This window comes from Cheilinus undulatus, linkage group 21, assembly GCF_018320785.1.
Source record: "Cheilinus undulatus linkage group 21, ASM1832078v1, whole genome shotgun sequence".
In the NCBI taxonomy this organism is placed as follows: Eukaryota; Metazoa; Chordata; class Actinopteri; order Labriformes; family Labridae; genus Cheilinus; species Cheilinus undulatus.
The window spans coordinates 28,335,819-28,360,803 of NC_054885.1; the positions used below are offsets into that span (position 1 = coordinate 28,335,819).

Here is a 24,985-nt window from a genome sequence, read left to right on the forward strand (position 1 = left end):
TTGGCAGACAAATGTTTCTGTAGACTTCTCAGTTTATCTTGCTGTGTTACATCATCAATGAAGATTAATGAGTCCATCCCAGAAGAAGCCATGCAAGCCCACTTGTGCTTGCTTGTGGGAGCTTGTGTGTTTGGGATTATGAGCGATCCTTCCTTTCTCCAAACTTCAGCTTTACCATCACTTTGGTAAAGGTTCATCTTTGTCTCATCAGTCCATGAAACTTTGTCCCAGAATTTTTGAGGCTGATCTCTGTACTGGCAAATTCCAGCCTGGTCTTCATGTTCTTCTTGCTAATGTGTGGTTTTCCTCTGCTGGTGTAGCCTCTGTTTTTTTGTCCATGAAGTCTTCTGTGAACAGTGGATGGTGATACCTTTACTCCTGTCTTCTGGAGGTTGTTGCTGATGTCACTAACAGTTGTTTCAGGGTCTTCCTTTACAGCTCTCACAATGTCCCTGTCGTCAACTGCTGCTGTTTTCCTTGGTCTACCTGTTTGATGTCTTTTACTGAGTACACCAACGGTTTCTTCTTCAGGAGACCCAAAATGGTTGTACTGGCTGTGACCAATGTTTATGCAATGGCTCTGATTGATTTTCCATTGCTCACATAAAAAATGGGTGGGTTCAAACAAAGGTGCTATCTTCTAGGTTGTGTATCAGATCTAGATTTAAATACCTGGAAATAAAAGCTGAAATGTTGATCTCTTGTCTCACAGTCATCCTTTGATGCCAAACCAAAATGTTTTCAGTCTACAGCAAAAAAAGAAAAAAAAAAAAAAAAATTGACCTCACTGTTCCAATACTCTTGGAGGGGAGGGTGTACTCAGACAACTTATATACTAGTATAAAGTGCTAAGACATGCAGGCATGCTGATGATACGGTGCACTCCTAGAAGAAAAAGCATGCCTGTTTTTCAAGATTTGTATGAAATTATATGGATGTTGTAGTTCTGCAGGCAAGATGCATCAGCACACAATGTATATGTTTCTCTTTTTCTTCTTTTCAATTTTTTTACATTTAAAAATGAGAACAGCTTCTCTTTTTAATACCATAAAATGTATCGCCTGGTATTACAACTGTAACCATCAGCTCACAAAATGGTTATTAAAAAATGTTCACCCAGCCTACAGGATTCCTAAAGCTTTCTATGTCAGAATTAGCATTTTCCAGAGAATACTTGAGTCCTCACTCAAGTCTCCCCTTCTACTTGACTGAAGAGGATAAACATATTTCCACCCTATTCACTCTTTCACTCAGCTGCCTGTTTGCGAGTGTGATAAACTGTGAACAGCTTTTGTTCCGTTTGTGCTGAAGAAACAGCAGCTCTGATTCGTTTTGTGCTGCATGATAATCGCCTAATTCAGCAGATTTCCTTGGAAATTCAACCCAACAGCCTTCACTGGAAACACAGAGCAGAAGCCTGTAGAAGCTGGCAGTCTCCTCTGCAAACATTTGTGCCTATATTAGTCTTAAATTAATGAAAAATTCGACAAATGCTTCATGTTTAAGCCCTGCCCAGATAGTTAGCCAAATTAACCTTAAATAAGCACATCAAACCCAGCCTTGATGTTTCAGAGCCGTTCTTTCCTGCAGCGTGCCCTTGCCGGAGCTGTCAGGGGACGGACATGACAGGCCTGTAATGCTGATCCATGGTGGCCCTCCTGGGCTCTCACTCCCAGCTAATGACAGTTATCATGGCTCTCTGCAGGCCCCGCATCCCTCTGCAATCTGCAGTCTTTCACAGAGAGAAGGACTAAAGAACAGCAGAGAGGATGTAAACCAGAGAAGGATACTGCACCCTGCTATTAATCATGTTGTTCCCTCTGCTGTCAACTGTTCCTGAGAATGACATGTGTGCACATGTGTTTGTGTGTTTACAGAGTGCTGCGTCTTCTGCATAAACCTCTCGATGTTCAGCCCCTCCCCCCACAGCCTGGTGCTCCTCTCTCTGCTCTCTGATTTTATTCATCTTCACAATTCCTGCTTCATGTTTTTTCTCTCTTGAGAAGGAAACCATCTTCCCTTTAAGTCTGGATCTAACTCCAACCTGTCTGTGTCTTTTTCTTGGGCTTTTATTTAATCCACAGTTTTGTTACTCTAGTCATATTTGCTTGCTCAATAGGAAGCCTCAACTATTGACTGAAGCTTTACTACTGAGGTTGTCACAAATTTTGATATGATCTCAGAAAAAAATTAACCATTTTGATACAAACTTTAGCAAAGCTCCCATGTCTGTCATCGAGCAAATTCGTTTTGCAAAGCTCCAATCTGAAACAGACATGACAAGGTTTGAAAACAGAGCTGACCAATCAGTGATCTGAGGAGAACAAGGTGGTAGGAGGGGTTTAGTTGGACTGGAAGCCAATAGCAATGGCTGCTGCTGGTGTAGCGTTGGTGCTACAGTGGCGGTTTTATCAAAACTATTGACATTTTTATTTGATAAAGAGCAAAGAAAAGCACTGAAAGCTTTTCATGACAGAAAAGATGCTTTCTCCCTTCCTCTGACCAGGCGCGAATTTGAGACTTTTAAGGGCGGGCCTGAGTTGTACTCTAAGCTAGTACATACAGTGGCTGATGCTTAACTACCTCATTTTGTATCGTCAAAATGATTGGCCCGTCACAAATGTGACAGACAAAATGTTCATCCAATCACCTTCTGAGGATTTTTGAAAAGTTCTGCCATTCCCAAACCCTTTGTATTGGAGGTTTTCCAGACAAATGTGAAATACACTCACCAGCCACTTTATTAGGTACACCTTGCTAGCGCAGGGTTGAAGGGTTTGCCTTTAAGACTGCCTTAATTCAACAAGGTGTTGGAAACATTTCTCTGAGATTTTTGTCCATATTGAAATGATAGCATCATGCAGTTACTGCAGATTTGTTGGCTGTACATCCATGATGGGAGTCTCTCATTCCACCACATCTCAAAGGTGATCTGGATTGAGATCTGGTGACTATGGAGGCCAATGGAGTTCAGTGAACTCATTGTCATGTTCAAGAAACCAGTCTGAGATGATTTGAGCTTTGTGACATGGTGCCTTATCCTGCTTGAAGCAGCCATCAGAAGATGGAAACACTGTGGTCATAAAGGGATGGACATGGTCAGCAACAAAACTCAGGTAGGCTGTGGCGTTGAAATGATTCTCGGTTGGTTTGAAGGGGCCCAAGTCGGCCAAGAAGGTACCCCCACACATTACATCACCAGCAGCCTGAACTGTTGATGCAAAGCATGATGGATCCACGCTTTCATGTTGTTTATGCAGATTTTGAATTTAGTGTTAACAAGCAATGGAACAGGCGTACCTAATAAAGTGGCTAGTGAGTGCATATCTTGTGCAGTGGATACATGGAGCTTTCTATCTGTCGTCTCAGGTTATAAATCACCTGCCTTCAATCCTTACTTACAAAGGTTCACACACACATTTCTTTTTGACCCAGACACCTTTAAGAGGAGGTATGGAAAGCCACACCTAACACACCGTATGAGCTGGTAGCTGCCTGAAGCTCTTACATTCTTCTGTCTGATGAAAAGACTGTCATATAAACATATTTTCTTTATGTACACAGAAGAAGAAGAAGTAAAATATACCTGAAGTGCTGAGGTTCTTTACCAGCCCTATAGGCATTGATACACATATTGAGTATGTTAGAATGGATGTTGAAATATCATCTCAACACTAAAGATGAGCAGACAATTTGAGCCAAGAATCAATCCAGAACTATTGTCCTTATGCCCTTTATTTACACATACACAAAAAGCAGTCAGAATCAATATTAAGCTTTCCTTATATACAGGATGGCAGCTTTGTCAATTTCCTGTGATTGTAATTCTGCTGTAAGTTGATTGTTTCCTTTATTATTCCATTGTAAGCTGCAGCTACTTCCAGTTAAACACCAATGCCTCTCTAACTTCTCCTGTGAGTAGAACATGTATATCGCTCCTTTAGACAAACTGCTGCTCCCTGACTGCTTAAATCTTCCCCTAAAGGTCACTCTTTTCTCCTGTCTAAATCTATCTTGTCTGCTGTGTCCTGAGCACTTCTCTTCATGGGGTGTGAGTGTTGTGTTGCTGTTGGAGGCCCCATGGTGCAGCCCAGGTAGGGCAGATGGAGGAGCTTTTATGGCCCTGCAGCACTGTCCTGAATGTGAATGCAGGGTCAGAGAGATTTGGGACTCTTTCTGTAGCTGTTTCTTTACACTGCATGTTAGCCCGTTGAGGGGAAGTGTATGGACAGTTAGTGGTGAGATAAGCAGCTGTTGTGTACAGGGACACTACAGTGTTTACAGCTGAATGAAAATGTACCTGCTGCCAAATAATGTGAAAAGCAGGTGTAAATAAATATATATTTCTAACCTTTTTCATAATAGAGTGTGTCATATTTCAGTGTCTGTCACTATCACTATGTTTTATCCCCCACCTTGTTTCAGTATCTTTTCCCTCGTACCTGCTTCCCACTGATTCTCTCTTTAACATACATACCTAAACCCCTTTTTCTTAATAAGGTTGTCATTTTTAAAATTTTTGGATACTATTTACTGGCTACCGTAACTGGATATCATTTGTCAGCAATGTCTCTAATAGTCGTGAGGATACCAGAATTTTACATTTCAGTATGATACTGGAATAAAATCAACATATCAGTACTGGTTTCAATGTAAAACTGCTAAATTTAGTTATTTTCTTTTCATTTCCAACACTCTAAATCCAAGTCAGTTGAGTTTACTAAACAACCGTGTGGAAACTTGTTGTCTTACCTGTTTAAGTTCTTACATGCGATGGAAATGAAGATGTTTAGTTGTGTTAACATATTGGGCTCTAATTTCGTGGCGCAGCGCAGGGTGGCGCGGGGCAGGTGCGCCACGTCTGTGCCTGGTCTCTGAAAATAGAGCCCATTATCTTAATGTGATAGGCATGTTAAAAACGATAGTTCACACTACTAATTTATCTTTTTGAGTTTAACTTGCATATAATTATTATTTTAGGTACATCTCACATTGTGCACACTATGTTGGCCACCTGCCATGGGTTTATATTGGTTCTGCACAGTAACGTCTTGCTGAAAGTGTGCATTCAATTTAGGTGGATGTAAATCTGAGGTATTTCTAACTTTAATACTTTAAAAGTACAGCACATTCAAAAATTTCCACCTCACATTAAACTATTATGGCAATCTGAGGTGTCTTATGGCCATCGTGGAATAATGTGAGAGACACAGCGTTATCATATGCTCTGATTTCAAAGTCTGTAGTCTCTCTTTTATTATAGAATACAGATTACCAAGTGACCATCTCACAAGAAACATGAGCAAAGGGATCCTGCAGTGATCACTGTACAACAGGCAACATCTATATACAGCTAAACACATCTAAATACATCTAAAATGCTCCACATAGGCATGATGGGAAAACTTTGCCAGTCAGATTCAAAATGTCAGTGGGCAGAGCTTGGATCAATTGAGTCTCTACAGAGTTAGATTAACACTGTATAGATTAACACTGTCAGATAACTGCAACACTGAAGGCCATTTACTCTGAATGGGTTTAAAATTACACTTTAAGAGTTAAAATTAACTCTCAAATGTTAAACCCTTTTCTGCCCCATCACAGGAAAATAACACTCTAAGTCATCTCTGCTTAACGTGATTAGTGCACCAAAAAATGATCATGATATCGCAAACAACTAATATTAACACCCTGCTTAACAAAACATAGCAGGATATATAATAATAACAAGAAAAGTTTCGGTGAAGCAAAATCTGTGTTTACAGTGGACCTGCACATAAGAAAGGTCCACTAAACAGTAAACATGTACCAAAATTTGACAGACTGTAAAATTGTGATAAAAAGCAATATAGAGAACATTTTACTAAAAATGTATATGAAATGTTCATATCAGCAAAGGCAGACAAGTTTTATTTGTGTGCATGCCTGTGAGCATTTCATTTCCTGTTATGCAAATGTGCTAATACTCATTTTTACAAAACCGGCAATGTCTCATTATCAAAGTCTCAACTTCATTTGCTCTGAGCGTAGGCAGCCAAATAGTTAATTGAAGCAAGAAACAACTGCAAACCATATTGCTTATTTAAAATATTAGATTAGAAATTAGATTATAGAAATAAGAATTTGCAAATATTCCCTAAAACAATGATCAAGCAGTTAGGTTTTTTCTTTTAGAGGTTTTTTGATTAAAAAAAAAAAGAATGCATTGTTTTTTTACGGTTTTATCAGTGAAACAATCAAAATCTATGTTAATATTTGACAGCAGTTTGTCACTTTTTCTTCTCTTTTGGGACCTGGGTGGGCTCTGCTTCTCTTAGGTGCATGTAGGGGGGGCTCCAAGGAGAAATGGTTGAGAAACACTGATCTAGAACACGTCATGAGTTCCCGTTCCTGCACCTATCCACACTCCAATAACTCCAACAGTCTTTCTGTGAAGTCTGTCCCATGTAGCTCAGTTTTATAGTGCCATCTGGACATGTTTCTAATTTATGCAGGATTTGAAAGTGGTCCAACATTGACTGTGTGTTCTAAATAATATTGAGCAAAGTGTCCGACAAATGCTACATGGTGATATGTGCTGCTGATTGAAGGGGAAGGTTGGAAATCCATCAACAGACTTCAGGCTCAGTCTGTGGCCACTGACCACACTTCATCTGTGCTCCTTAAATACTTCTTGCATAATGTATGTCCCTGTTTGCACTCAATGTCATGAGCATCGATTACAGCAGAAACCATATTTCTTTCGCCTTCCTTTGTCACTCTTTCTTAAGATGATTTGATTGCATCGGTGTGTAGTTTGGCACAGAGCCCGTCCTGCACCACTAGTGCTTGGTCTCATGAAAACATGAAATGGTGTATATGTTTGTGTAACTGTGCATATATGTGCAATTTAAACAGTGCTGACTCTGTTTTGGCAAAAAACATGACTGAAGATATAAGACAGGCATCATCAGCTGCATTTGTCGAGGTCCGGCTTTTTACATGACAGATGCTGTGAGGACAAGAATTTTTTAATAACTAAAAAAAAACAATATTTTGGTACAGTTGGCATACTATTGCTTCTGTAGTTTAAAACCTACCTGTTACAAATGCTGCAGCAGGCCACTAGAGGGCAGCTGAGATACTTCAGCTGACTTTTTCTAGGGTTGTTATGTTGTCCGTTACTGGATTAGATGCTGGTATGCTGTGTCATGATTGGTAAAAACGCATGCAGGAAACGAGCTTGTGTTTTTACTCTCAGGCAGAGGAAATTGCACTCTCTAAGAGCCTGATGCAGAAAGTTGATGTTCAGAATTGTGGTTTACATAGAGAATGGACAGATAAGTATGTTCAAAATGCTATATCTTAAAAAATGCCAAGGCACAAGCAACATTTCCATGTCTATATGACCTTGGATTTCCTAGTTATTTGACTCTGAAGGTCATGGAGATAGTTTGACTGATAACTTTTAAAGGATGGTCGTAAAATCTTGAAAACCAAACTCTACCCCCACCAAACCACCATTTGAGGATGTAGGGTGCTTAAGATTCATCACGGAGGCTGATGTTTCATAACCTTGGGCTGGACAGGTGGAGGGCAGGGTCAAGCTTAACACATGTTGATAGCCAGGGTCAAGCTCGATGGCACCACTTTAGTCCAGGCCTTTCCACCACTAGTGATGAGATGACAGGCTCATGGAACGTCCACAGCATGACCAGGGGCTCATGGCAACCCTCCTACCAGCCCACATGGTACCCTAGGCTTTGCTTACTTGCCACATACACCCCTTACTCTGCCATAAAAGTGTGGACTTTTCTTTCAACAGAATATTTTCCAACACCCCTGGCAATATGCAAGGACATCCAGAGCAGGACTGGGGTTGTGTTAATCCTCCCTCCTGCCCCATAGTGCCTTCGGACAGGCTTACCCTTCACTACATGCCTGATTTCAGCCTTAATTATTGGCCTTAACATGAATAAAAGTTCTGAACAGTACAGCTTAAAGTATCAAGATGTGACTTATGTGTCCTTATAGCCCAGCCCTTATAGCAACCACACCAGCTTGAAAAAGAGGCTAAAGTCATAAGAGGCAGTCTGCAGAGGAGATAAAATGCTATATTTCACATGAAGGATTGGCTTGGTTTTTCTGATTCGTATCAAAATTCAAAATCATCTCTGGTGTCTTCCCCTTTTTTGGACTATCAAAGAGATTGTAGTTATCAAAAGTATAAAATAAGAGCTTCTATTCCCTCTCATCATGCAATCATCAATGTTATCCTGCATCCAACTCCAACACCTAAACCAGGCTTTCTTTGTAGATTCATGCTCTTCTGCTCGTGTATAAATATGAAACACATGTCTCAGCGCTGGCCTTGCTTTGAGTGTGGGTGGCATTGTAATATGGTTCGCTCTGCTTTGGTAAATCCCTGTTTCCTCAGTACAATCTGTCTTGCCCTGTTTGTCCTCCTTCCTTCCCCTACACGTGTCCATTTAGAGCAGATTGTTGAATGCATGATGAGTTGTGTCGTGTTGCTGCACATAGTAAATAACCCAGCAGCTGTAAAGCTGACGCTCAGCTGCTGTATCTGCACGCTACAGCTGCACAGCAGCAGAGAGCCTCACTTCACTGGTGCATGCTTTATTTATTATCTACCATGAAATTCTTACTATGCATGAACACTCTCTCACACAACACTGAGTCAGGCATTTTTTTGGCCTTGCTACGTCCTTCTCACCTCTTCTACATGTGACTGGTATTCATACAGCAGTCTCAACAGTGCTAGAACTGGACAGAAAGAGTTGCATGTCTTGTACATTTTTTTGTACTTTCATAACATATCCTGCTTCAGATAACAAGTATGAGAGTGTTCGTGCAGTTTTCTGTTATTTGGTTTATTTTCAGTTCTTGGGGTCACAGTTGGATTTAGAATGGATTTGTAATCAAACCCTCCTGATTCATGATACATTCATTTCATCTTACCAAAATTAGAAAGAATGTGTTTTCGCATGATATAGCCTTTTTATTTGAAACTTTTTAAAGCCAATGACAATACTGTATATACACAGAAGCAAAGCTTAAAAAGAGATAAAATTCATTTGTTTGACTTGCAAAATATTTTTACAGGACTCAGATGTGTGGGCTTAAGCCAGCTAATATAGTAAAGGTTTTAAAACTGTTCAGTGAAAAAAGTGGTCTTTGAAAGCAGATGGTTGATCTGACCTGCAGCTGATGCCTATCACAGATCACCAATGAGTGAGATCTGCTGATAATAATACCATAAAGCTGTGCAATGTTGCTCTTTGTGGTTACAGTGTTGTATCTTATTTTGACAGGGCAATAATATCTTAACTCAGTGTATTGAAAAATAGCCATTGCTTTTATTACCATCATGAAAAAAATCTGATTTGGAATTTGTGCATGTTCATAATAAATGCCTTCAGAGACTGTCTGTTTCCAGCAGCAGCGCCACTGCCTGTGTTTGAAGATGTTATTGAAATGATGACAGAAATCTGAAGCTCTTCTGTGTGTGCCAGGGCTAGGATTTGCATCAGAATTAATTGAAATAGCGTAGGTCTATCTTTGAATTGTTGAAAACTCCATGGGCGCTGATGCTATAAGTAGCTCTGTACTCATGGCATTAGCTACTGCTGAGGCTGTACTGTCATTCCCCTCATTCTTGCTCAGAATACCTTGTTGCAAATGTTATAAAACTATGTCATAAAAGTCTCCAAAGATACCCTTTGAGGACACATCTAGAGCTAATAACACAGCATCTGGAGTCGATATAAGCATTGTTTTGTTCAAGGGCAGGCCATTGTTTCTACTTCAAAGTTCCCTCTTCTTCTGTTGGTGTGTCGGCAGGTATTTCTAAGTTTGTTGCAGCAGTTCATGTCTGCGAGGCATCCCTAAATGAAGATGAACTCCTGTGATTTTACCATGACCATTGTAGGTGTGGCTCAGTGTAGTCCAGCACGGCCAAACTGTAACCTGATATGCCAGATGGATGTGTTTCACACATCCATCTGTTAAACCTCCCATAGACAGTGTTTGGGAAAGGGCAGAGCCTTTGAAAAAAAACACTCAGAGGGTGATTGGATAAATGTTCTGTCTGTCACATCTTTACTGGCCAATCAGAACAAGCATGACGTCGTAGCCCCTACCGAGGAGTAAACTCCATAGAGAGCTGCATAACGCAAACCATGGTGACTGTAGACATGTCAGTACATGACTTGTTATTTTCAAAAAGGAAACAACTCACTGCTCTTCTTTGTTCTTCTTTTAACATAGAAATCTCATCAGGTTCTGATAAAACTGGTGCTTTAGCAGCGTCCACGCTAATCTCTTCCACCATAATGGCACCAGCCTCTTTCTGCTACTCACTTACGTCGCGACTCCGCTGCACCTTTGAGTACTGCCCCTCGATGCTGATTGGTCCTGTCACTTCAGAATCAGCATTGCAAGATGGATTCACCAGTAGGGAACACGGAAACGGGTGTATCCATCTGGTTTGCAAGGTTAGCTAAACTGGTGAAGGAGAAGTAAATCAGCATGGCTTGGTTTGGTTCGGCACGGCCTAAAGTTATAGTGAAAAAGCCCACTTGTCTCTCTCAGTAAGGAGCCTTCAGGTTCCTAAATTGTCAGTTTTTGCTCTGCAACTGTGGGGATACTAATAAACTTGCTTGATTTTATTGATGCAAAAACAAAGGTGGTAGTCCCAGTGCAGTTAAGGTAAATTGTTATGGTGCAGGGGTGTAAAGTCACTCTTAACGAAACAGGACTTTTGGGAAATGTACAACAATATCCTCCTCATTCATCCATTGTCCTTGGGCCAACACATTTCTTCCCTCCCCTTATCCCTCTGCGTCCTCCTCATTGTCTGCCTGAGCTGTGGAGGTGGCAGGGTGACTCCAGCACTGTCCCTCTCCGTCTGTGAGGACATTGCTTATCTTCCTGAAGTCCTGAGGACAGCTTTTTAATAAAGTGTGTATGAGCGGGGCTTTAAGTGCTTTATTTACATTTTGCTGTGCAGCTGGTGAAGTAATGTGTGCTTCTCAAATATTTATGGAGGGCCCAGGGCCGTTTCTCTGTCACAGTTTCTACAGAGAGTCGGGGGTGGACCCACGAATGCCGATTGTGTGAAAATAAAATCACTTCTTCTGGACAACCTTTAGATTAAATGGTGGAGTGGAGAGACTTTATAGTAGTTTCAGTATTTTTTATGATTCGAAAAACAAATTAAGCTACCAATGAATAAATAACACAAAAAAGGAACTCAGAATCTAAAAGGGACCTGATGAGGGTTTTTGGTTCTCCATCTACTAATCTGTTTTTAGAGTGATATTTCATGGATGAGCAGAGTAGCACAATTTGTCTTTCTCAGAATCCCCAGGGGATTCCTGGAAATAAGCCTGCACAAGAATCTACATCCTGCCATGGATAAAATAATAAACCTTACAAGGGTTCAGCTCAGTTTGATTCAGTGCATAGGCACATGTTCACAATATAGAATTCCCTCTGCAGGGTAAGGTTCTGGTCAGGATTCACTTCAGGGTTAAAGGAAACAATGGAATATAATTGGATTTAGGGTTTGGGCTTCGACTCTAGAACATTCAACTTGTTCATTTCTGTGTTATTTCCTTTGTATGCTGCTGAGAAGCATCCCCACAGCATGATGCTGCCACCATCGTGGATGGTGTGTTTATGGTGATGTGCAGTGTCTGTCGTCTTGTCTGATGGCCATAAAGCACCATTTTGGTGACCATGAATTTTCACACATGCCTTTTGATGAACTCTAGTCAAGATTTAATGAATTTTCTTCAACAGCAGCTTTCTTCTTGCCACTCTCCCATAAAAGCTTTGACTGGTGAAGAACTCGGGCAACAGTTGTATGAAGAGTCTCTGCTTTCTCCACTGCTGAAGCCTGTAACTCCTTCAGAGTAGTCATAGGTGTCTTGGTTGGCCTCTCTCACTTGTGTCCGTCTTGCACAGTCGCTCAGTTTGTGAGGACAGTCTGATCTAGGCAGATTTACACATGTGCCATATTCCATTTCTTGATGATTTACTGAACTCTGGAGGATGTTCAGTGCCATGGATTTTTTTTGTATCCATCCCAAGACTTATACTTTTAAATTACCTTTTCTATGAGTTCCTTGGAGTGTTCTTTTGTCTTCATGGTGTAATGGTAGCCAGGAATACTGATTAATCAGTGACTTGAACTTTCAGACACAAATGTCTTTATTCTGTTGCCACTTGAGACACATTCACTGCACTCAGATGATCCCCATTTTAATAATTGTGAAACTACTAGCAGTTGGCTGGACCTCCATTGAATTAGATCAGTCACTTTAAAGGGGATGAATATTTATTCCATCACTTACTTTACCTTACACATATTTTTTTTTTACCAAATTGACATTACTTTGTAGAAATCTGTTCTCATTGTGACATTAAAAGAGTTTTTTTGTTGTCAAAAAAGCCTGATTATATTGACCGTGATTGATTTATAAAATCAATAAAAGGGCAAAACATCCAAGGGGGTGAATACTTTTCATTGGCATTTTGAGACACTACTCAAGGGGAGGTTTAATCTAGCTTCCTGAGATTTATACAGCTAAAGAGGTGAAATTGCACTTATCTAAGAGCCTCGTAATTTTGTAATTTCATGAATGGTAGAGCACTGCAGGGGTTCTTTTGGGACACACGGCACCTTAATGATCATCAACTTGATTAAAGAAGCCAAGGGAATATGCTCTTCACATGCTGGCTCCATTCTAAAGAGAGAAAAACACATTTATTTCAATTAAATGATGATATTTACTTATTAAGCTCTGAGAAGGCATTGTAACTCTGGGAAAATAATTACCTGGCTTTCATTTTATGGTCTCATTGTTGAGGCTCATTTATCCTCTATGTTTGATAGACATGCAGATACAGATGAAGACTTCACCCCATACTTTACATTAATTTCTTCCATATACAACTGATATGTCAGCTGTAATTACTGGCCTTAACCTTTCAAGTGTGTTTAAGGACTGAAGTTTGTTTTCTTTGTTTTTCTTTGTTTTAAACTTTAAAGAATGGTCTAAGGACTTAAGTTTACAGTATATGCAATCTGATTTTGGCTAAAATGAACTTGTTAATATCAGTATGTTGTATATCAGCAAAAATCCAAAGCGTTGCATCCTTTTCCTGATGAACCTGATGAGATTTCTATGTTAAAAGAAGAACAAAGAAGAGCAGTGAGTTGTTTCCAGCGTTTGGTTTTAATTTTTAAAAACCTCCCCAACTGAGTCTCTAACAGAGGAGACAGCAAACTACACTCTTGTCAGAGTTTAGTTTACATTTGGATCTTAGGTACTCTCAGCAAACACAGTCAACTTATGCTCCAAATGTAGAAAGGACAAATGGCCCCTCTTGCTGTTCAACTAGAAACACACTCATTTGCTTCCTCCAGACTTACTAAAAAAACTTTGGTTTGCTTGCCAATTTGTAAATCCCCCATTATCTGTGAAAAGTTGGTCCACTGTTCAATGCCTGTGTTCACCATCTGCTTCATCACAGAGTTTAGAGGCTTGGCAGTTAGCAGGTATCTCAGCCTCAGGCTAAATAACATTTCAGAGTAGACAGCTTATCAAGATGAATGAGGTTTAGCGGTGGGCATGTGACTAATCGAGGAGGAAGTAGCAAACTTGGCACATTTTTCCCCCTTGAAGGTGAAATGTTGAATATAAATCCTGTTTTTAATCCAGGATGGTATATCAAATGTTAAAGTTAATGACAAGTAGGGAGATGATGGGTCATAACTGGCATAACATGGAAAAAAAGACAGAAAATAGTGCAATTTCTCATCCACAGCATGCACATGCACATCATGACAGCCAGATGAGTCCCCTTGAAAAAAATACAACATCTGTATGCATACTATGGGCTGAAGTATTCGGCCGCCTGACCATTTAACCAACAGGACCTGCAATGACAGAATTCAGTTCATTCTCGGAAGGCTTTCCACAAGAATTCAGAGTGCCTCTGTGGGAATTCTCGCCTATTCGTTCTGTAGAACATTTATGAGGTCAGGCACTGATGTTAGACAAGAAAGCCTGGCTTGCAATCTCCATTCCAGTTCATCCCAAAGGTGCTCAATGGGACTGAGGTGGAGGAGAATGGAAGAGTGATCACAAAGCCTGTTGATGTTGCTAATCATTATGCGGCTTATTTTGAAAACAAAATTAACAGACAGAAAAATGACTGATTCTTCCAGTTCTAAAGAAACACTCAATGATGTGATTGATAACAACATCATGTTAAATAAATGTGCTCTTTTTCTCCTTTTCTTTGTAACAGCTGAGGAGGTTATGAAATTGCTAAAGTCACTTCCAGATGGAAAAGCTGCAGGCTATGATTTAATGGACAACAGGTTATTGAGGTATGCTGCACCCCAGATTCCTGCCCCCTTCAGGTATTTGTATAATTAGTCAATTGACACTGGTCACTTCCCTAGAGTGTGGATGAAAGCTAAGCTATGTCCTATTCCAAAGAATAGTAAAGAACCTCTCTCACCTGAGAAAAGTCGGCCCATTAGTCTTTACCCGCACTGATTAAAATACTGGAAAGCATAATCAGTGCTCAGATTTGGTCATATATGATTTATTCTCTGCCAAGCAACATGCACACCGTAAGGACCATTCCACTGAGACTGCTTTCATTGAGATGACAGACCAATGGCTAGAACAAGTTAATTTGGGAAAATATGTTGGTGTACTATTTTTGGATTTTAGTGCAGCATTTGATTTGGTAGATCATGGTATATTATGAAAAAAGCTCCTTCATTATGGGTTCCAACAAATCGCTCTTGACTGGATTCATGCTTATTTAACTGAAAGAACACAATCGGTATTATAAATGGATCTTATTCTTCTCCTCTGAATATACAGTGTGGTGTTCCTCAAGGCAGTTGTCTTAGGCCTCTCCTTTATCTGCTAAATGCTCTAGTCCGATCAAAAATGATGATTTTTGTGGATGATACAACTGTGTATGTACCGGGGTATTCATGTGTAGACATACAGACATCACTGCAGTAAGACCTGGAAACAATTAAGGATTGGGTTGATATGAACAAACTGGTACTGAATATAAAGAAAACAAAAATAATGCTTGTAGGTTCATGATTCAGTTTGTACCTTGGAGTCATGGTTTGGTATGGGTGTGGGTCGTTGGCTTTTTTGGTAAGAGATGTTTTGGGGGATTTTTATGCCTTTATTCATAGGGGAGGACAGTACATAGAATTGGGGACATGGACGAGAATGGGGAAAGACATGCAGGAAAGTTAACCTGACATGCCAGATGGATTTGTTTCACACATCCATCGGGAAAACCTCCCATAGACCTAGTCTGGGAAAGGGCAGAGCCTTTGAAAAAAAATGGTGAAAAGGGTGGTTGGATGAAAGTTCTGTCTATCACATCTTTACCAGCCAATCAGAGCAACAAAACACGTGACGTCATAGGTGTGCGCTGCTACTGAGGAGTAAACTCCGTAGAGAACTGCATAACGCAAACCATGGCGACTGTAGACATGTCCGTACACAACTTGTGTTGTTTTTGCAAAGAAAATGCTGTTCTCTGTTCTTCTTTTTACAAAGAAATGTAGTCAAGTTCTGATAAGACTAGCGCTATAGCAGCATCCATGCTAATCTCTTCCACCATAATTGCACTGGCTTCTTGTTGCTGCTTGCTTACATCATGACTCCACCACGCCCTGACACTCTCTTACAGGGCCCAGTCTGTTCAGATGGGAGCTTTGCGAGATGGATTCGCCAGTCAGAAACATGGAAACGGGCGAATCCATCTGCTTTGCAAGGTTACGTGAAAGTAGCCACAGGCCGGACTTGAAGCCAGGCCTTTATTGGCTTGTTTTAGAGGAAGAAGGGGTCTGTTACACCTTGATACACATTTAAATGTGCTACTTCTTTTAATTTTGTAATGTTTTGATAGAAATGTTTTTTTTCTGTAATTAATAAACACATATATATACATTTTAGGCCATATCAGTCGCCGGTTAGCCAAATTAGCATGATTTTAGACTATGGGATAAGCCAAAGAACCCAAATTAACCCATGCATATACAGGGAAAAAATGCAAACTCCACACAGAGAGGCATCCTCTGACGAGGATTTGAATCAGGAACCTTCCAGCTGTGAGGAATGACAAATGGCTGCGTAACAGACAAGCTTCCTCAGTCTGCACACAACCCCAGAATCAGGACAGTCCAGCCTGCTGCCGTGAAGTGCCTCCAAGTCTAGTTACACCATCTCCGTGTCCAGCACCGTCCTCCTTGTTTTCCTCTTCACCTTTTGTCCCCCTTCACATAAATCCATCTACAGTTCCACAGGCCCAGTATGTAATACCCTTAGGTAATTTATATGCATTGCAGTAAATAATGCAGACCCTCAGAGTGGAAACAAAAAAGTAATAAACACTAAAGCTCCACTGGAAATGAAGCATTTAATTTGCAGCTTTGGGAGTACGGCTGGTGTTATACCTATAATAGTGGAAAAAAGTTTACATTAATTCTAAATGGCTTTACCAGGATACCAAAGGGGCTTATAGAAGCTGTGAATATGCACATTTGAAGGGAAGCATCATCCTTATCTGTGTTCCTTCACATTGTGCCCTGTCGCCACTCACTCAAGCTGTGTTGTGCTTTGTGGTGGCTTCAGACTGGGCACTGCTTGGCTCAGCTTGCTAATCTCCTTCTTTTCCACTTCACAGACACTTTCACATGCAAGCACACACACAATAACACAAACTTCATAATCTAGGGAGACAGACCCGAGTGCCAGGGTTTGAGGAATCAGCAAAAAATGTGTTTCTTCTGAGTGGGGAAATAAAGAGGGGGGCACGAGGTGCTGCACCATAAATGCCAATCATCTAATGTGTGCTGGCCGGCAAGGTTGTTACCATGGTGATGTGTTGGTGGGTCGGCACCCGCACGCTCTTACTGTAGGCTTCAAATAGGAACATGGTTGCAGAGTCTCTGTCTCTTTTCATCATCTGCCCCTTGTGTGTGAGTATAGGCTTAGTGGCCGTAACCTCAGGGTCAAGCTTTGGTTTGGAGTAGTGCTGTTTGGGCCGTAGGAGCTGTCAGCTTTTTGAACAGTACGTTCCTCCACAGCCAAATGGGTCAGGACCGCTGGGTCTCAGTCAGTGAGCTGGAAAAATACTCACACACAAGCAATACACACTAAATATCCTAGTAGACCCAAAAGAAGGGAAATGCTTGTGTTGTCCTCATAGAGACAAATCAAGGGATTCAGCATAAGGACAGAATGCTTACTCTGTTTTTAGAGAAAGAATTACAGTGTGAATAGATATGTCTCTCACATGTTTCGAGACTTACTATAAAACTTTCAGAGCACATGTTCAGACCAAAACAAATGCTCTGTTTAGGCACACTGACCTTGCAAAGCAGATAGATTGGCCATTGGCCATGTCTGTCATCAGGCAGGTCCATCCTGCAAGACTCCAGTGGCACACCAGCGTACGTGCAAACGGGTAGGAGCTACGGGTGGTGTTAAGTTGCACTGGAAGCTAATAGCAATGGCTGCCAGTTAGCTCAGATAAAGTTATAGTATAGCAGCTGTTTTATCAGAACTGAACCACATTTTCTGGACACTTTTCTTGGCAGAGATGTTTTTGCACCTCTCCCTAGTGGCCTCTGCACGGGTTTTATCCACTAACAAGCTCCACCATTTGTAAACTACAACAGCACCTGCCTGCCAAGCTGACATTATTTACCAGTGCTGCACATGTCCACTACCTTATTTTGTCTTGTCACTCTAATTGGCCCGTAAAGAATTTTTTGAAAAGTCCTGCCCTTCCCATACAATAGGAGGCTTAGATGAATACAAAATACATCCTATGCAATGGAAATATGAAAATCTATCTGGTGTGACAGGCTATGGGCACTTGGGGGTGACTGATATATTTTTTCCAGGGCCGATTCCAACACTGATAATAAGTGACTCATAAGACTAACCAGTACTTTGAACTGATATGCATTCATTATATCACATGAAATGTAGTTAATGTGGAAAAAACAAAATTGCATGATCTAAAAAGGAAGGAAAATATCAGTGTTAGCGTGCTAGCCAGAGGTTTTAAAATCAGCCATTTCTGTGATGCATTGCATTTCAGATATGAAAGATTCTCCATCTTTGTAGAGACAATAAATATATTGTGCTATTTATTGATTTTAGATGCAACTGGATCCAGCACAGGTTATTTATTTTGATTTACAATGTAAAGACACTCATTTGACATTCATATCTGAAGGCCTTTCTAGATAATTAAAATGAGTGCTTATTTAACTGTGATCTTTGGTGATAGCCACATGCTGTAATATAGTCAGTTGTGGATGTTGCTGATTGTTATGTGTTGTGATATGGAATTGAAACAAATCATCTGAATAAACCTAATCAAACTGAACTGTGAGACCAGAGAAGATGCAGGCTCCCTACATCTAATGGCGCACTCACACGTGGTCCACTTACCCCATACTGTGCTGAAGCATGATTGCTTCCCCTCCCCAGACTCCAGCTGTCCTGCAGTCAAATTGCCTAAGGCCCAACCCAGCCTTAGCCCAGAAACCTCTGGTAGATTGGTTGCCAACCTGGGGCCCAGGACTCTGAGGTTCTTGAGTTGGACATATTCACTAAAATCATGATAAAATGTAACTGAATAGTTTATACATTACAGAGGTCTTTTGTAAGAATAACATTTCTAGACCTATTTCCTTTTGGTTGTATTAATGAAACCATTAAAATGTATGTTGATTTTCAACAGTAATGTATTATTTATTCCCATTTATTTTGCGGATCCTGGAGGGCTCAGCTTTTATTAGATACACATACGAGGGCTCCAAGGAAAAAGACTAGGAATGCCGGCTCTAGTATCTACTTCATCACATCATAATATGACACAGTCATGGCTTTATGATAGCCCGGAAGTGTCCTCCAAGTTTATAGGAATCATGGGCTCAGAATTAGCACAATTGAAAACAACACAAAACATGCCTGCAACCTTACTGACTTTGTGGCTAATGGGTTGTGTAGCCCTCTAACACCCCTGGAGTTCTTGATTATAAAAAGTGGCAGTTTTCAGCTATCAATCATATATTTCAGCCAGAAACACTCTCGTCATACATTTTACCATTTTATTGCAAAATGGATAGACAGTTTTACTTGAAGGCTCTGCTCAAAAGATGATCCCTGGGTTTGTCAAGCAGTAGGCTTTGACCTTCCAGGGAGCTAGAAACCTCCATATGGATGTATACATTAATGACAGTGCATACTGAAAATAAAATTAGTTCAAAAGCAAATAATACATTGTATCATAAGGGGGCAACAAACTTTATGCTATAAGGAGGAGGGGAAGCTTTGCCAGCAGCAGCAGTGTGGTGCATCAGCATTGATGCAAGAGTAGTGAGAAGTATGTCATATTTAAATACACTGCTGTGTTGAGAGAAAGAGCTGTGATTGGCTTGTGGAAGCTAGGAGGTGAAAATTAGGATCCGCTGGCCGTCAGCTGATCACGGCTGGGCGTACGACTACCATGTCCTGCATAAACTAATGCTGAGCTTCGTCATGTCTACCATGCATGCTCATGCCTGTGCTCAAGCAGGGGCAACCTTTCTGTATTGAACCCACTTCTTCAAACAGTGCCAGGGCCAAGGAAGTGAGCCATGATTGAGCACAGAAGTATTGAACCCCTATTGTCAACCCTAACGTGTCACATGAGCTGTCATCCACAAAATAGATCTGAAAATGAATGAACTGTAAAGAAAAATCAAAGTTTTAAAGGTAGGACATTGTAGGTTGTCCTGATAGGTACAGAAATACAAAAATCTCTGTGTCTATCGCATTCTCTCCAACAGTTCCTCTCGTCCTCTTCCTCACTCATGTGTTTCCATTCTCTTCTTCTTCCGTCCTCCTCTTTCATCTATGTTGGCAGGAGCTTTAAAACTGTAAATGAGATTATATGGAGGTGTTCCAAACTGGGACATCTGGCCCTCTGGCCTGTCTTCAGCTCTGAAAAGACAATCGGCCACGTATGCTGCACACATGCACACAAAAAGAAAATGACAGATTGCAAATGACTTTCTAAAATGAGAAATAATAACACAGTTACACAGAAGCATGTGTGTGTTTTCTGTTTACACTCAAGTCAAATTAGAAGTTGTTAAGGATGCCGTGCACTCGCACTTAGCTTTGTCTCATTGAGTGCACTGTTCCGAAAAGCTGTTACCTCAGTTGAATAAGTTCTTGATTGTACTTTGAATGTGAAACATAGCTGTTTGGGGAATTGTGCAGCACACTGCAGAAGGTAAAAAGCAAATAATAGATTCATAGGAAGCATTTTATTCATCACTGTTGTTTACATTGAGACAGAATGAGCTGCTACATCGACTCTACTGCTGCTTTATGAAATTATTATCCAAGGGGACTAATTATGCATGTGGGTGGTGCAAACTTTTAGCCTCTCTGACTCAGAGAGCATAGTAACTACTGTAATTAAGCCATGGGAGCCTGGCTCCTATTTAGAGTTACAAAAGAATAGGACGCCGAGAAGAATACTGATTATGAGTCACATGTTCCTTTCTTCAGCCTCCCAAATCATTGATGTGTACACAAATCACCTTTATCTCTCTTTTGTCTTTAATTTCCTGCGTGCAGTTTACCATCTGATCCCAGCACGCTTTCACCCTTTAAACACTGGATTTATCTTCATCTTGATGTTGCAGATGGAGCCCCGCTGAGCGAGCTTTCGTGGCCTTCGTCCCTGGCCGTGGTGGCTGTCTCCTTCTCTGGCCTCTTCACCTTCGTCTTCCTCATGCTGGCCTGCCTCTGCTGCAAGAAGGGTGACATGGGCTTTAAGGTGAGCTCACTGCTGCCCCCTGCTGGAAATGGTGGGGGGAACAGACTGAGTGTGCACATGCAGGGAATGACCCAGGAAGGGGCTGGCGGGGGGGCTTAGTGAGTGATTTTAAAAATAACAGAAATTCTGTGAAAATTTGATTTTTTAGGAAATCTACTGGAACTTAAATTAAAATGAAGACAATGAAAAATATTTTATAGAATTTTCAATATGTGTTCATAAACTGCTGAATAAAGGCAAATAACTATTTAACTAGAGCAGGCCTTCAGTTGGAGATCATTCCTTGAAAGGCACCATACATAATTTTCACAATGAAAAGTCAAAATCAATCAAAGAATGATGCATTTTAGTGCAAGAGCGGGACTGGATGGTATCCATTTTTAAATAGTGTAAAACCTTCCCCAAATATTTCTGTGGTATTCCTGCCACATAATCAGAAATAACATCATACAAGGAGCAGTTCAGACCAACACTTGCTGACGGACAGACTGCTGGTGACAAGAGCATGCACCTCCATGCACAGTTCATTCACTTAAGCAAAATGTGTCCTCTAACAACTCCATAAACGTCATCAGGACACTCAGCCTTCTATAGAAGAAGAAGAAGGAAAAATAATACTGTGCACTTTGATAAAAAAAGTCAAAACATTGAGAATAGAGTCTAAAATTTGAGAATAAATGAAACCATGTTAGAACATGACAAATAGCAGATCTTGACTGTCTACAAAATGCCTTGTCTTGATGAAATTGTGAAACAGTGTGCTTGTCTGTGGAAGAATAGGGTTGACATTTAATTTAGACTTTTTTTTTCAGCATTTTGACTTTGTCCTTTGTTTGTTTCTTCTTCACCCATGTTCCTTACCCTCTTCCATAGCCTTCATTCCAAGGAAGGTGGAAGTGATTTACAGGCGTTAACAAATTTGTTGGTAATAAGTTGCATTAGGACAGAGGATGAAGTAAAGTTTTGTCCCTTTCTCCTCTCCCTTTATTTTGCAAAAATTATCTCTCTTTTAATTTGTCTTAATCTTGCTTCATAGACACTGGGTTTAGCTTAGTTTGTTTGTTTTAACTCTATAGGGCACTCATTGAAGTACTTGGAAATTCAAGATTTAAGTAAGCCCTAGAATATTACTGGTGACTCAAGTAATCATATGTGGTACCTTGCCTGTTTTTGGTAAAAACAAAACAAAACAAAACAAAAAACAAAACAAAACAAAAAAACAAAAACAAAAAAACCCAAAATGCATAGATATTAAAATATTGATATTGGGAATTAACACATATAGAGTCTATTGAGTATTTCTTTGCACATTAATAAAATACTTAAATATAAAATATTTGTTTTACCAGACATGGTGAGGTTACCTCTAGATTCTGACCTCTTCTAGAGGCAATACATGAGTGGCTTCAGGTTCAGGATACTGCAATGGTGGTACCACCAGTTTCACTTTATATTTCCAACAGGAGACCACAATAATCATAAAGACTGATTTATGCCATTGAAGTTTAGCAAAACTGTTACACTGTTGTAAAACTGACTAAAATTACATATATTTTACTATTTATATCACTTATTTTTCTTCATTATTCAACCTGAAAACATTAAAACATCACAAATATTAAATGTCTGAATTATTTTACGTAGAAAAAAAAGGCTCACAGAAAATTAAAACTGACATAAATTGCATAAGTATAATAAAACTGCTATAAGGATATGAAACTGACCAGAAATCACCCCTGTTTTACAACTTATACCTTGAGAACTTCTTTTAATAAATAAAATTTACCCCTGGCTCACTCCTACATTGTTAACAAGCCTGTGGCAACATCTAACTACACTATAGAGCAGTGGTTCTCAACTGGTGGGTAGGGACGCAAAAAGGGGGCTCGGAGCAGTTTTTGGTGTGTCACCTATAGGTCTCTGTCAGAAAAAATGGTGGCAAATAGTCCTGAAGTCCTCAGTGGACATGCATCGAAAACTTTTATTTTACCCTGTTTTTCTGTGAAAATGGTTAAATTTAAATGTTTGGTCAGTATTCCAAACTAATTTATCTTCTTTTCTTGCAATGAATAAAGGAAATTTTCCCATGATAATGAAGTAATTTCTCAAGATTTCTGCAAAATAAGCAAAAATGTACACATAATGATGGGAAAGAGTGTGTAAGACTTGTGAGTTTTTTGTGACTTGTGAGAAATTCTATGCAAACAAAACCTTTCATGACATTCAGCTCTACTGCTGACCTTTTCAGTGTGGACGTTTCATCAACTTATCGGGTTTTGCTATGATGTCGGGACCATTGGTTTGGGACTAACAGAGACAAAAAACTGAATTTTTAGAGTTCTGGAGGAAATACAACGTTTGAGATGCTCCTGGGCATTGCTGATTGGTCAGATGGTGTGATGTCTCTTTCTATGACATTGACTGATCTCTGCTGGTTGGCTGAGAAAAATCATTCTGGTTCTGCTGTGTCACAGAGAGTTGGGTGGAGGCCACGAAGGACGTCTACCAAAGTGACCATATACGGTTCTTTGTCCCATAAAGGGTTAACATTCATAAGGTAGAAACTTTTTATGCTGCTCTGTCTGACAGGATGACGAAACCTACAAGATGGCTTAAAGCATTAGGTTAAATTTTTCATGCTGATTTACCCCAGAAAAAAAAATTTGTTTTTAAACCATGCATTACCTCAGATTACATTATGTCGGGCAGTGCTGGTTACATTTGGACTTCAGGAGAGATCACAGTTCAGCGTCATCACATGACACACAAGTGTGAGTGCGTCTAATCAGTGCGTCTTTTTTGAAAGTTGACTCATTTGACAAATTAGCTAAACATAGTTAACAGGAGTTCCTTTATCACTTTTATTACAACTTCAAACACAGGCATGCTGCTGCTGGAAACAGACACACACTCTTTAGGGCATTCATTATACACTTTCTCTTAATGCACAGGAGATTTTAGCATGATGGTAATTAAAGCATTACAATGGCGATATTTTTAAATCCTGGGACACCATATTACAGTAATACCGCACCAGAGAAATCCTTAATTTTTATTTTTATGTTTTAATAGTTGTTAACAGGATGCTATCTCCTGTTGGTCTGAAGTCCAAAATCCAATCTGCTATGGTAAATGCTTCTTTTTGGTGAATTTGCACACCAACTACCTACCAACTAACTGAACTAAACCAACTCATACTAAGGAAGCACTTTGCTTCTAAACAGATTCCAACTATTTTAATAAACAGCAATTAGTATTCTGTCCATCAACTATTTTTTAATAAATGTTACAAACTTATGAGAAAAAATCCCTCAGCACTGTGGCATAGATTTGTTAGAGCATAGTTAAAGGCCAGGATTCAATCATGATAGTTTCCATACGTATTCAGTGTATTTACCGAGCTCCCAACTTTGAATATCATGTGAATGTCTTTCACTTGTTATGACATTTCTTTATTAAAAACAAGTGATGCCGATAGGTCAGAGTCTTTTGTGGAGGACTTTTTACTCATTATTTGCAAGTGCTGCAGCCTAAAACCCTTACCCAGCCTGGCACACGTTGTCTTTGTGTCGCCTTTAGCTGCCAGCATGAGTCAGCCATACTGTGTCAAACATCAGCGCTGAATGGAGCGGCTGATGAGGGCAACCACAGCCTGACACAGGCAGGGGGCATATGGAGAGGGAGAGGGAGCGAGAGAGGGGGAACTCTAGAGCTTTCTCCTTCTTGTTGCTGCTTGTTTCCTATTATTCAAAAGCTGCTCATTTTTCTGTGTTAGCATCAAAACATGATTTCATTTTTGTCATACATTTTCATGTTTCTTATTCCTAAAGCTGCAGGATAGATAAATAACAGTGCTGACTGAACAGCAAAGACCTCTGTCGAGATAACTCATGCAAATCTAACTTCACAATATTCCTCGCCCCCATAATTCCTTGCATGAATTATAGAGTAAACAGAATAATGTGGATAGAGTAAATGAAAACCATGTTTGGCGTTTTGTTGATGATTAAGGAGCTGCAGAAAGCAAAGGAGAGGAACAGGAGAGAGCAGAGCAGAGTGTTTCTTATCAGTGAGTGTG

General features: G+C 40.1%; 1 protein-coding gene across 2 annotated transcripts in view; it reads left to right on the forward strand.

Annotated features, from left to right (window-relative positions):
• aatka (apoptosis-associated tyrosine kinase a) overlaps positions 1–24,985 on the forward strand; it is a 67,985-nt gene that overhangs the window by 7,499 nt on the left and 35,501 nt on the right. For both annotated transcript variants that reach the window (XM_041778475.1, XM_041778476.1), the window contains exon 2: positions 20,774–20,907. In XM_041778475.1, coding sequence (XP_041634409.1) covers positions 20,774–20,907 — 134 coding nt within the window. The remainder of the gene's footprint in view (positions 1–20,773; positions 20,908–24,985) is intronic.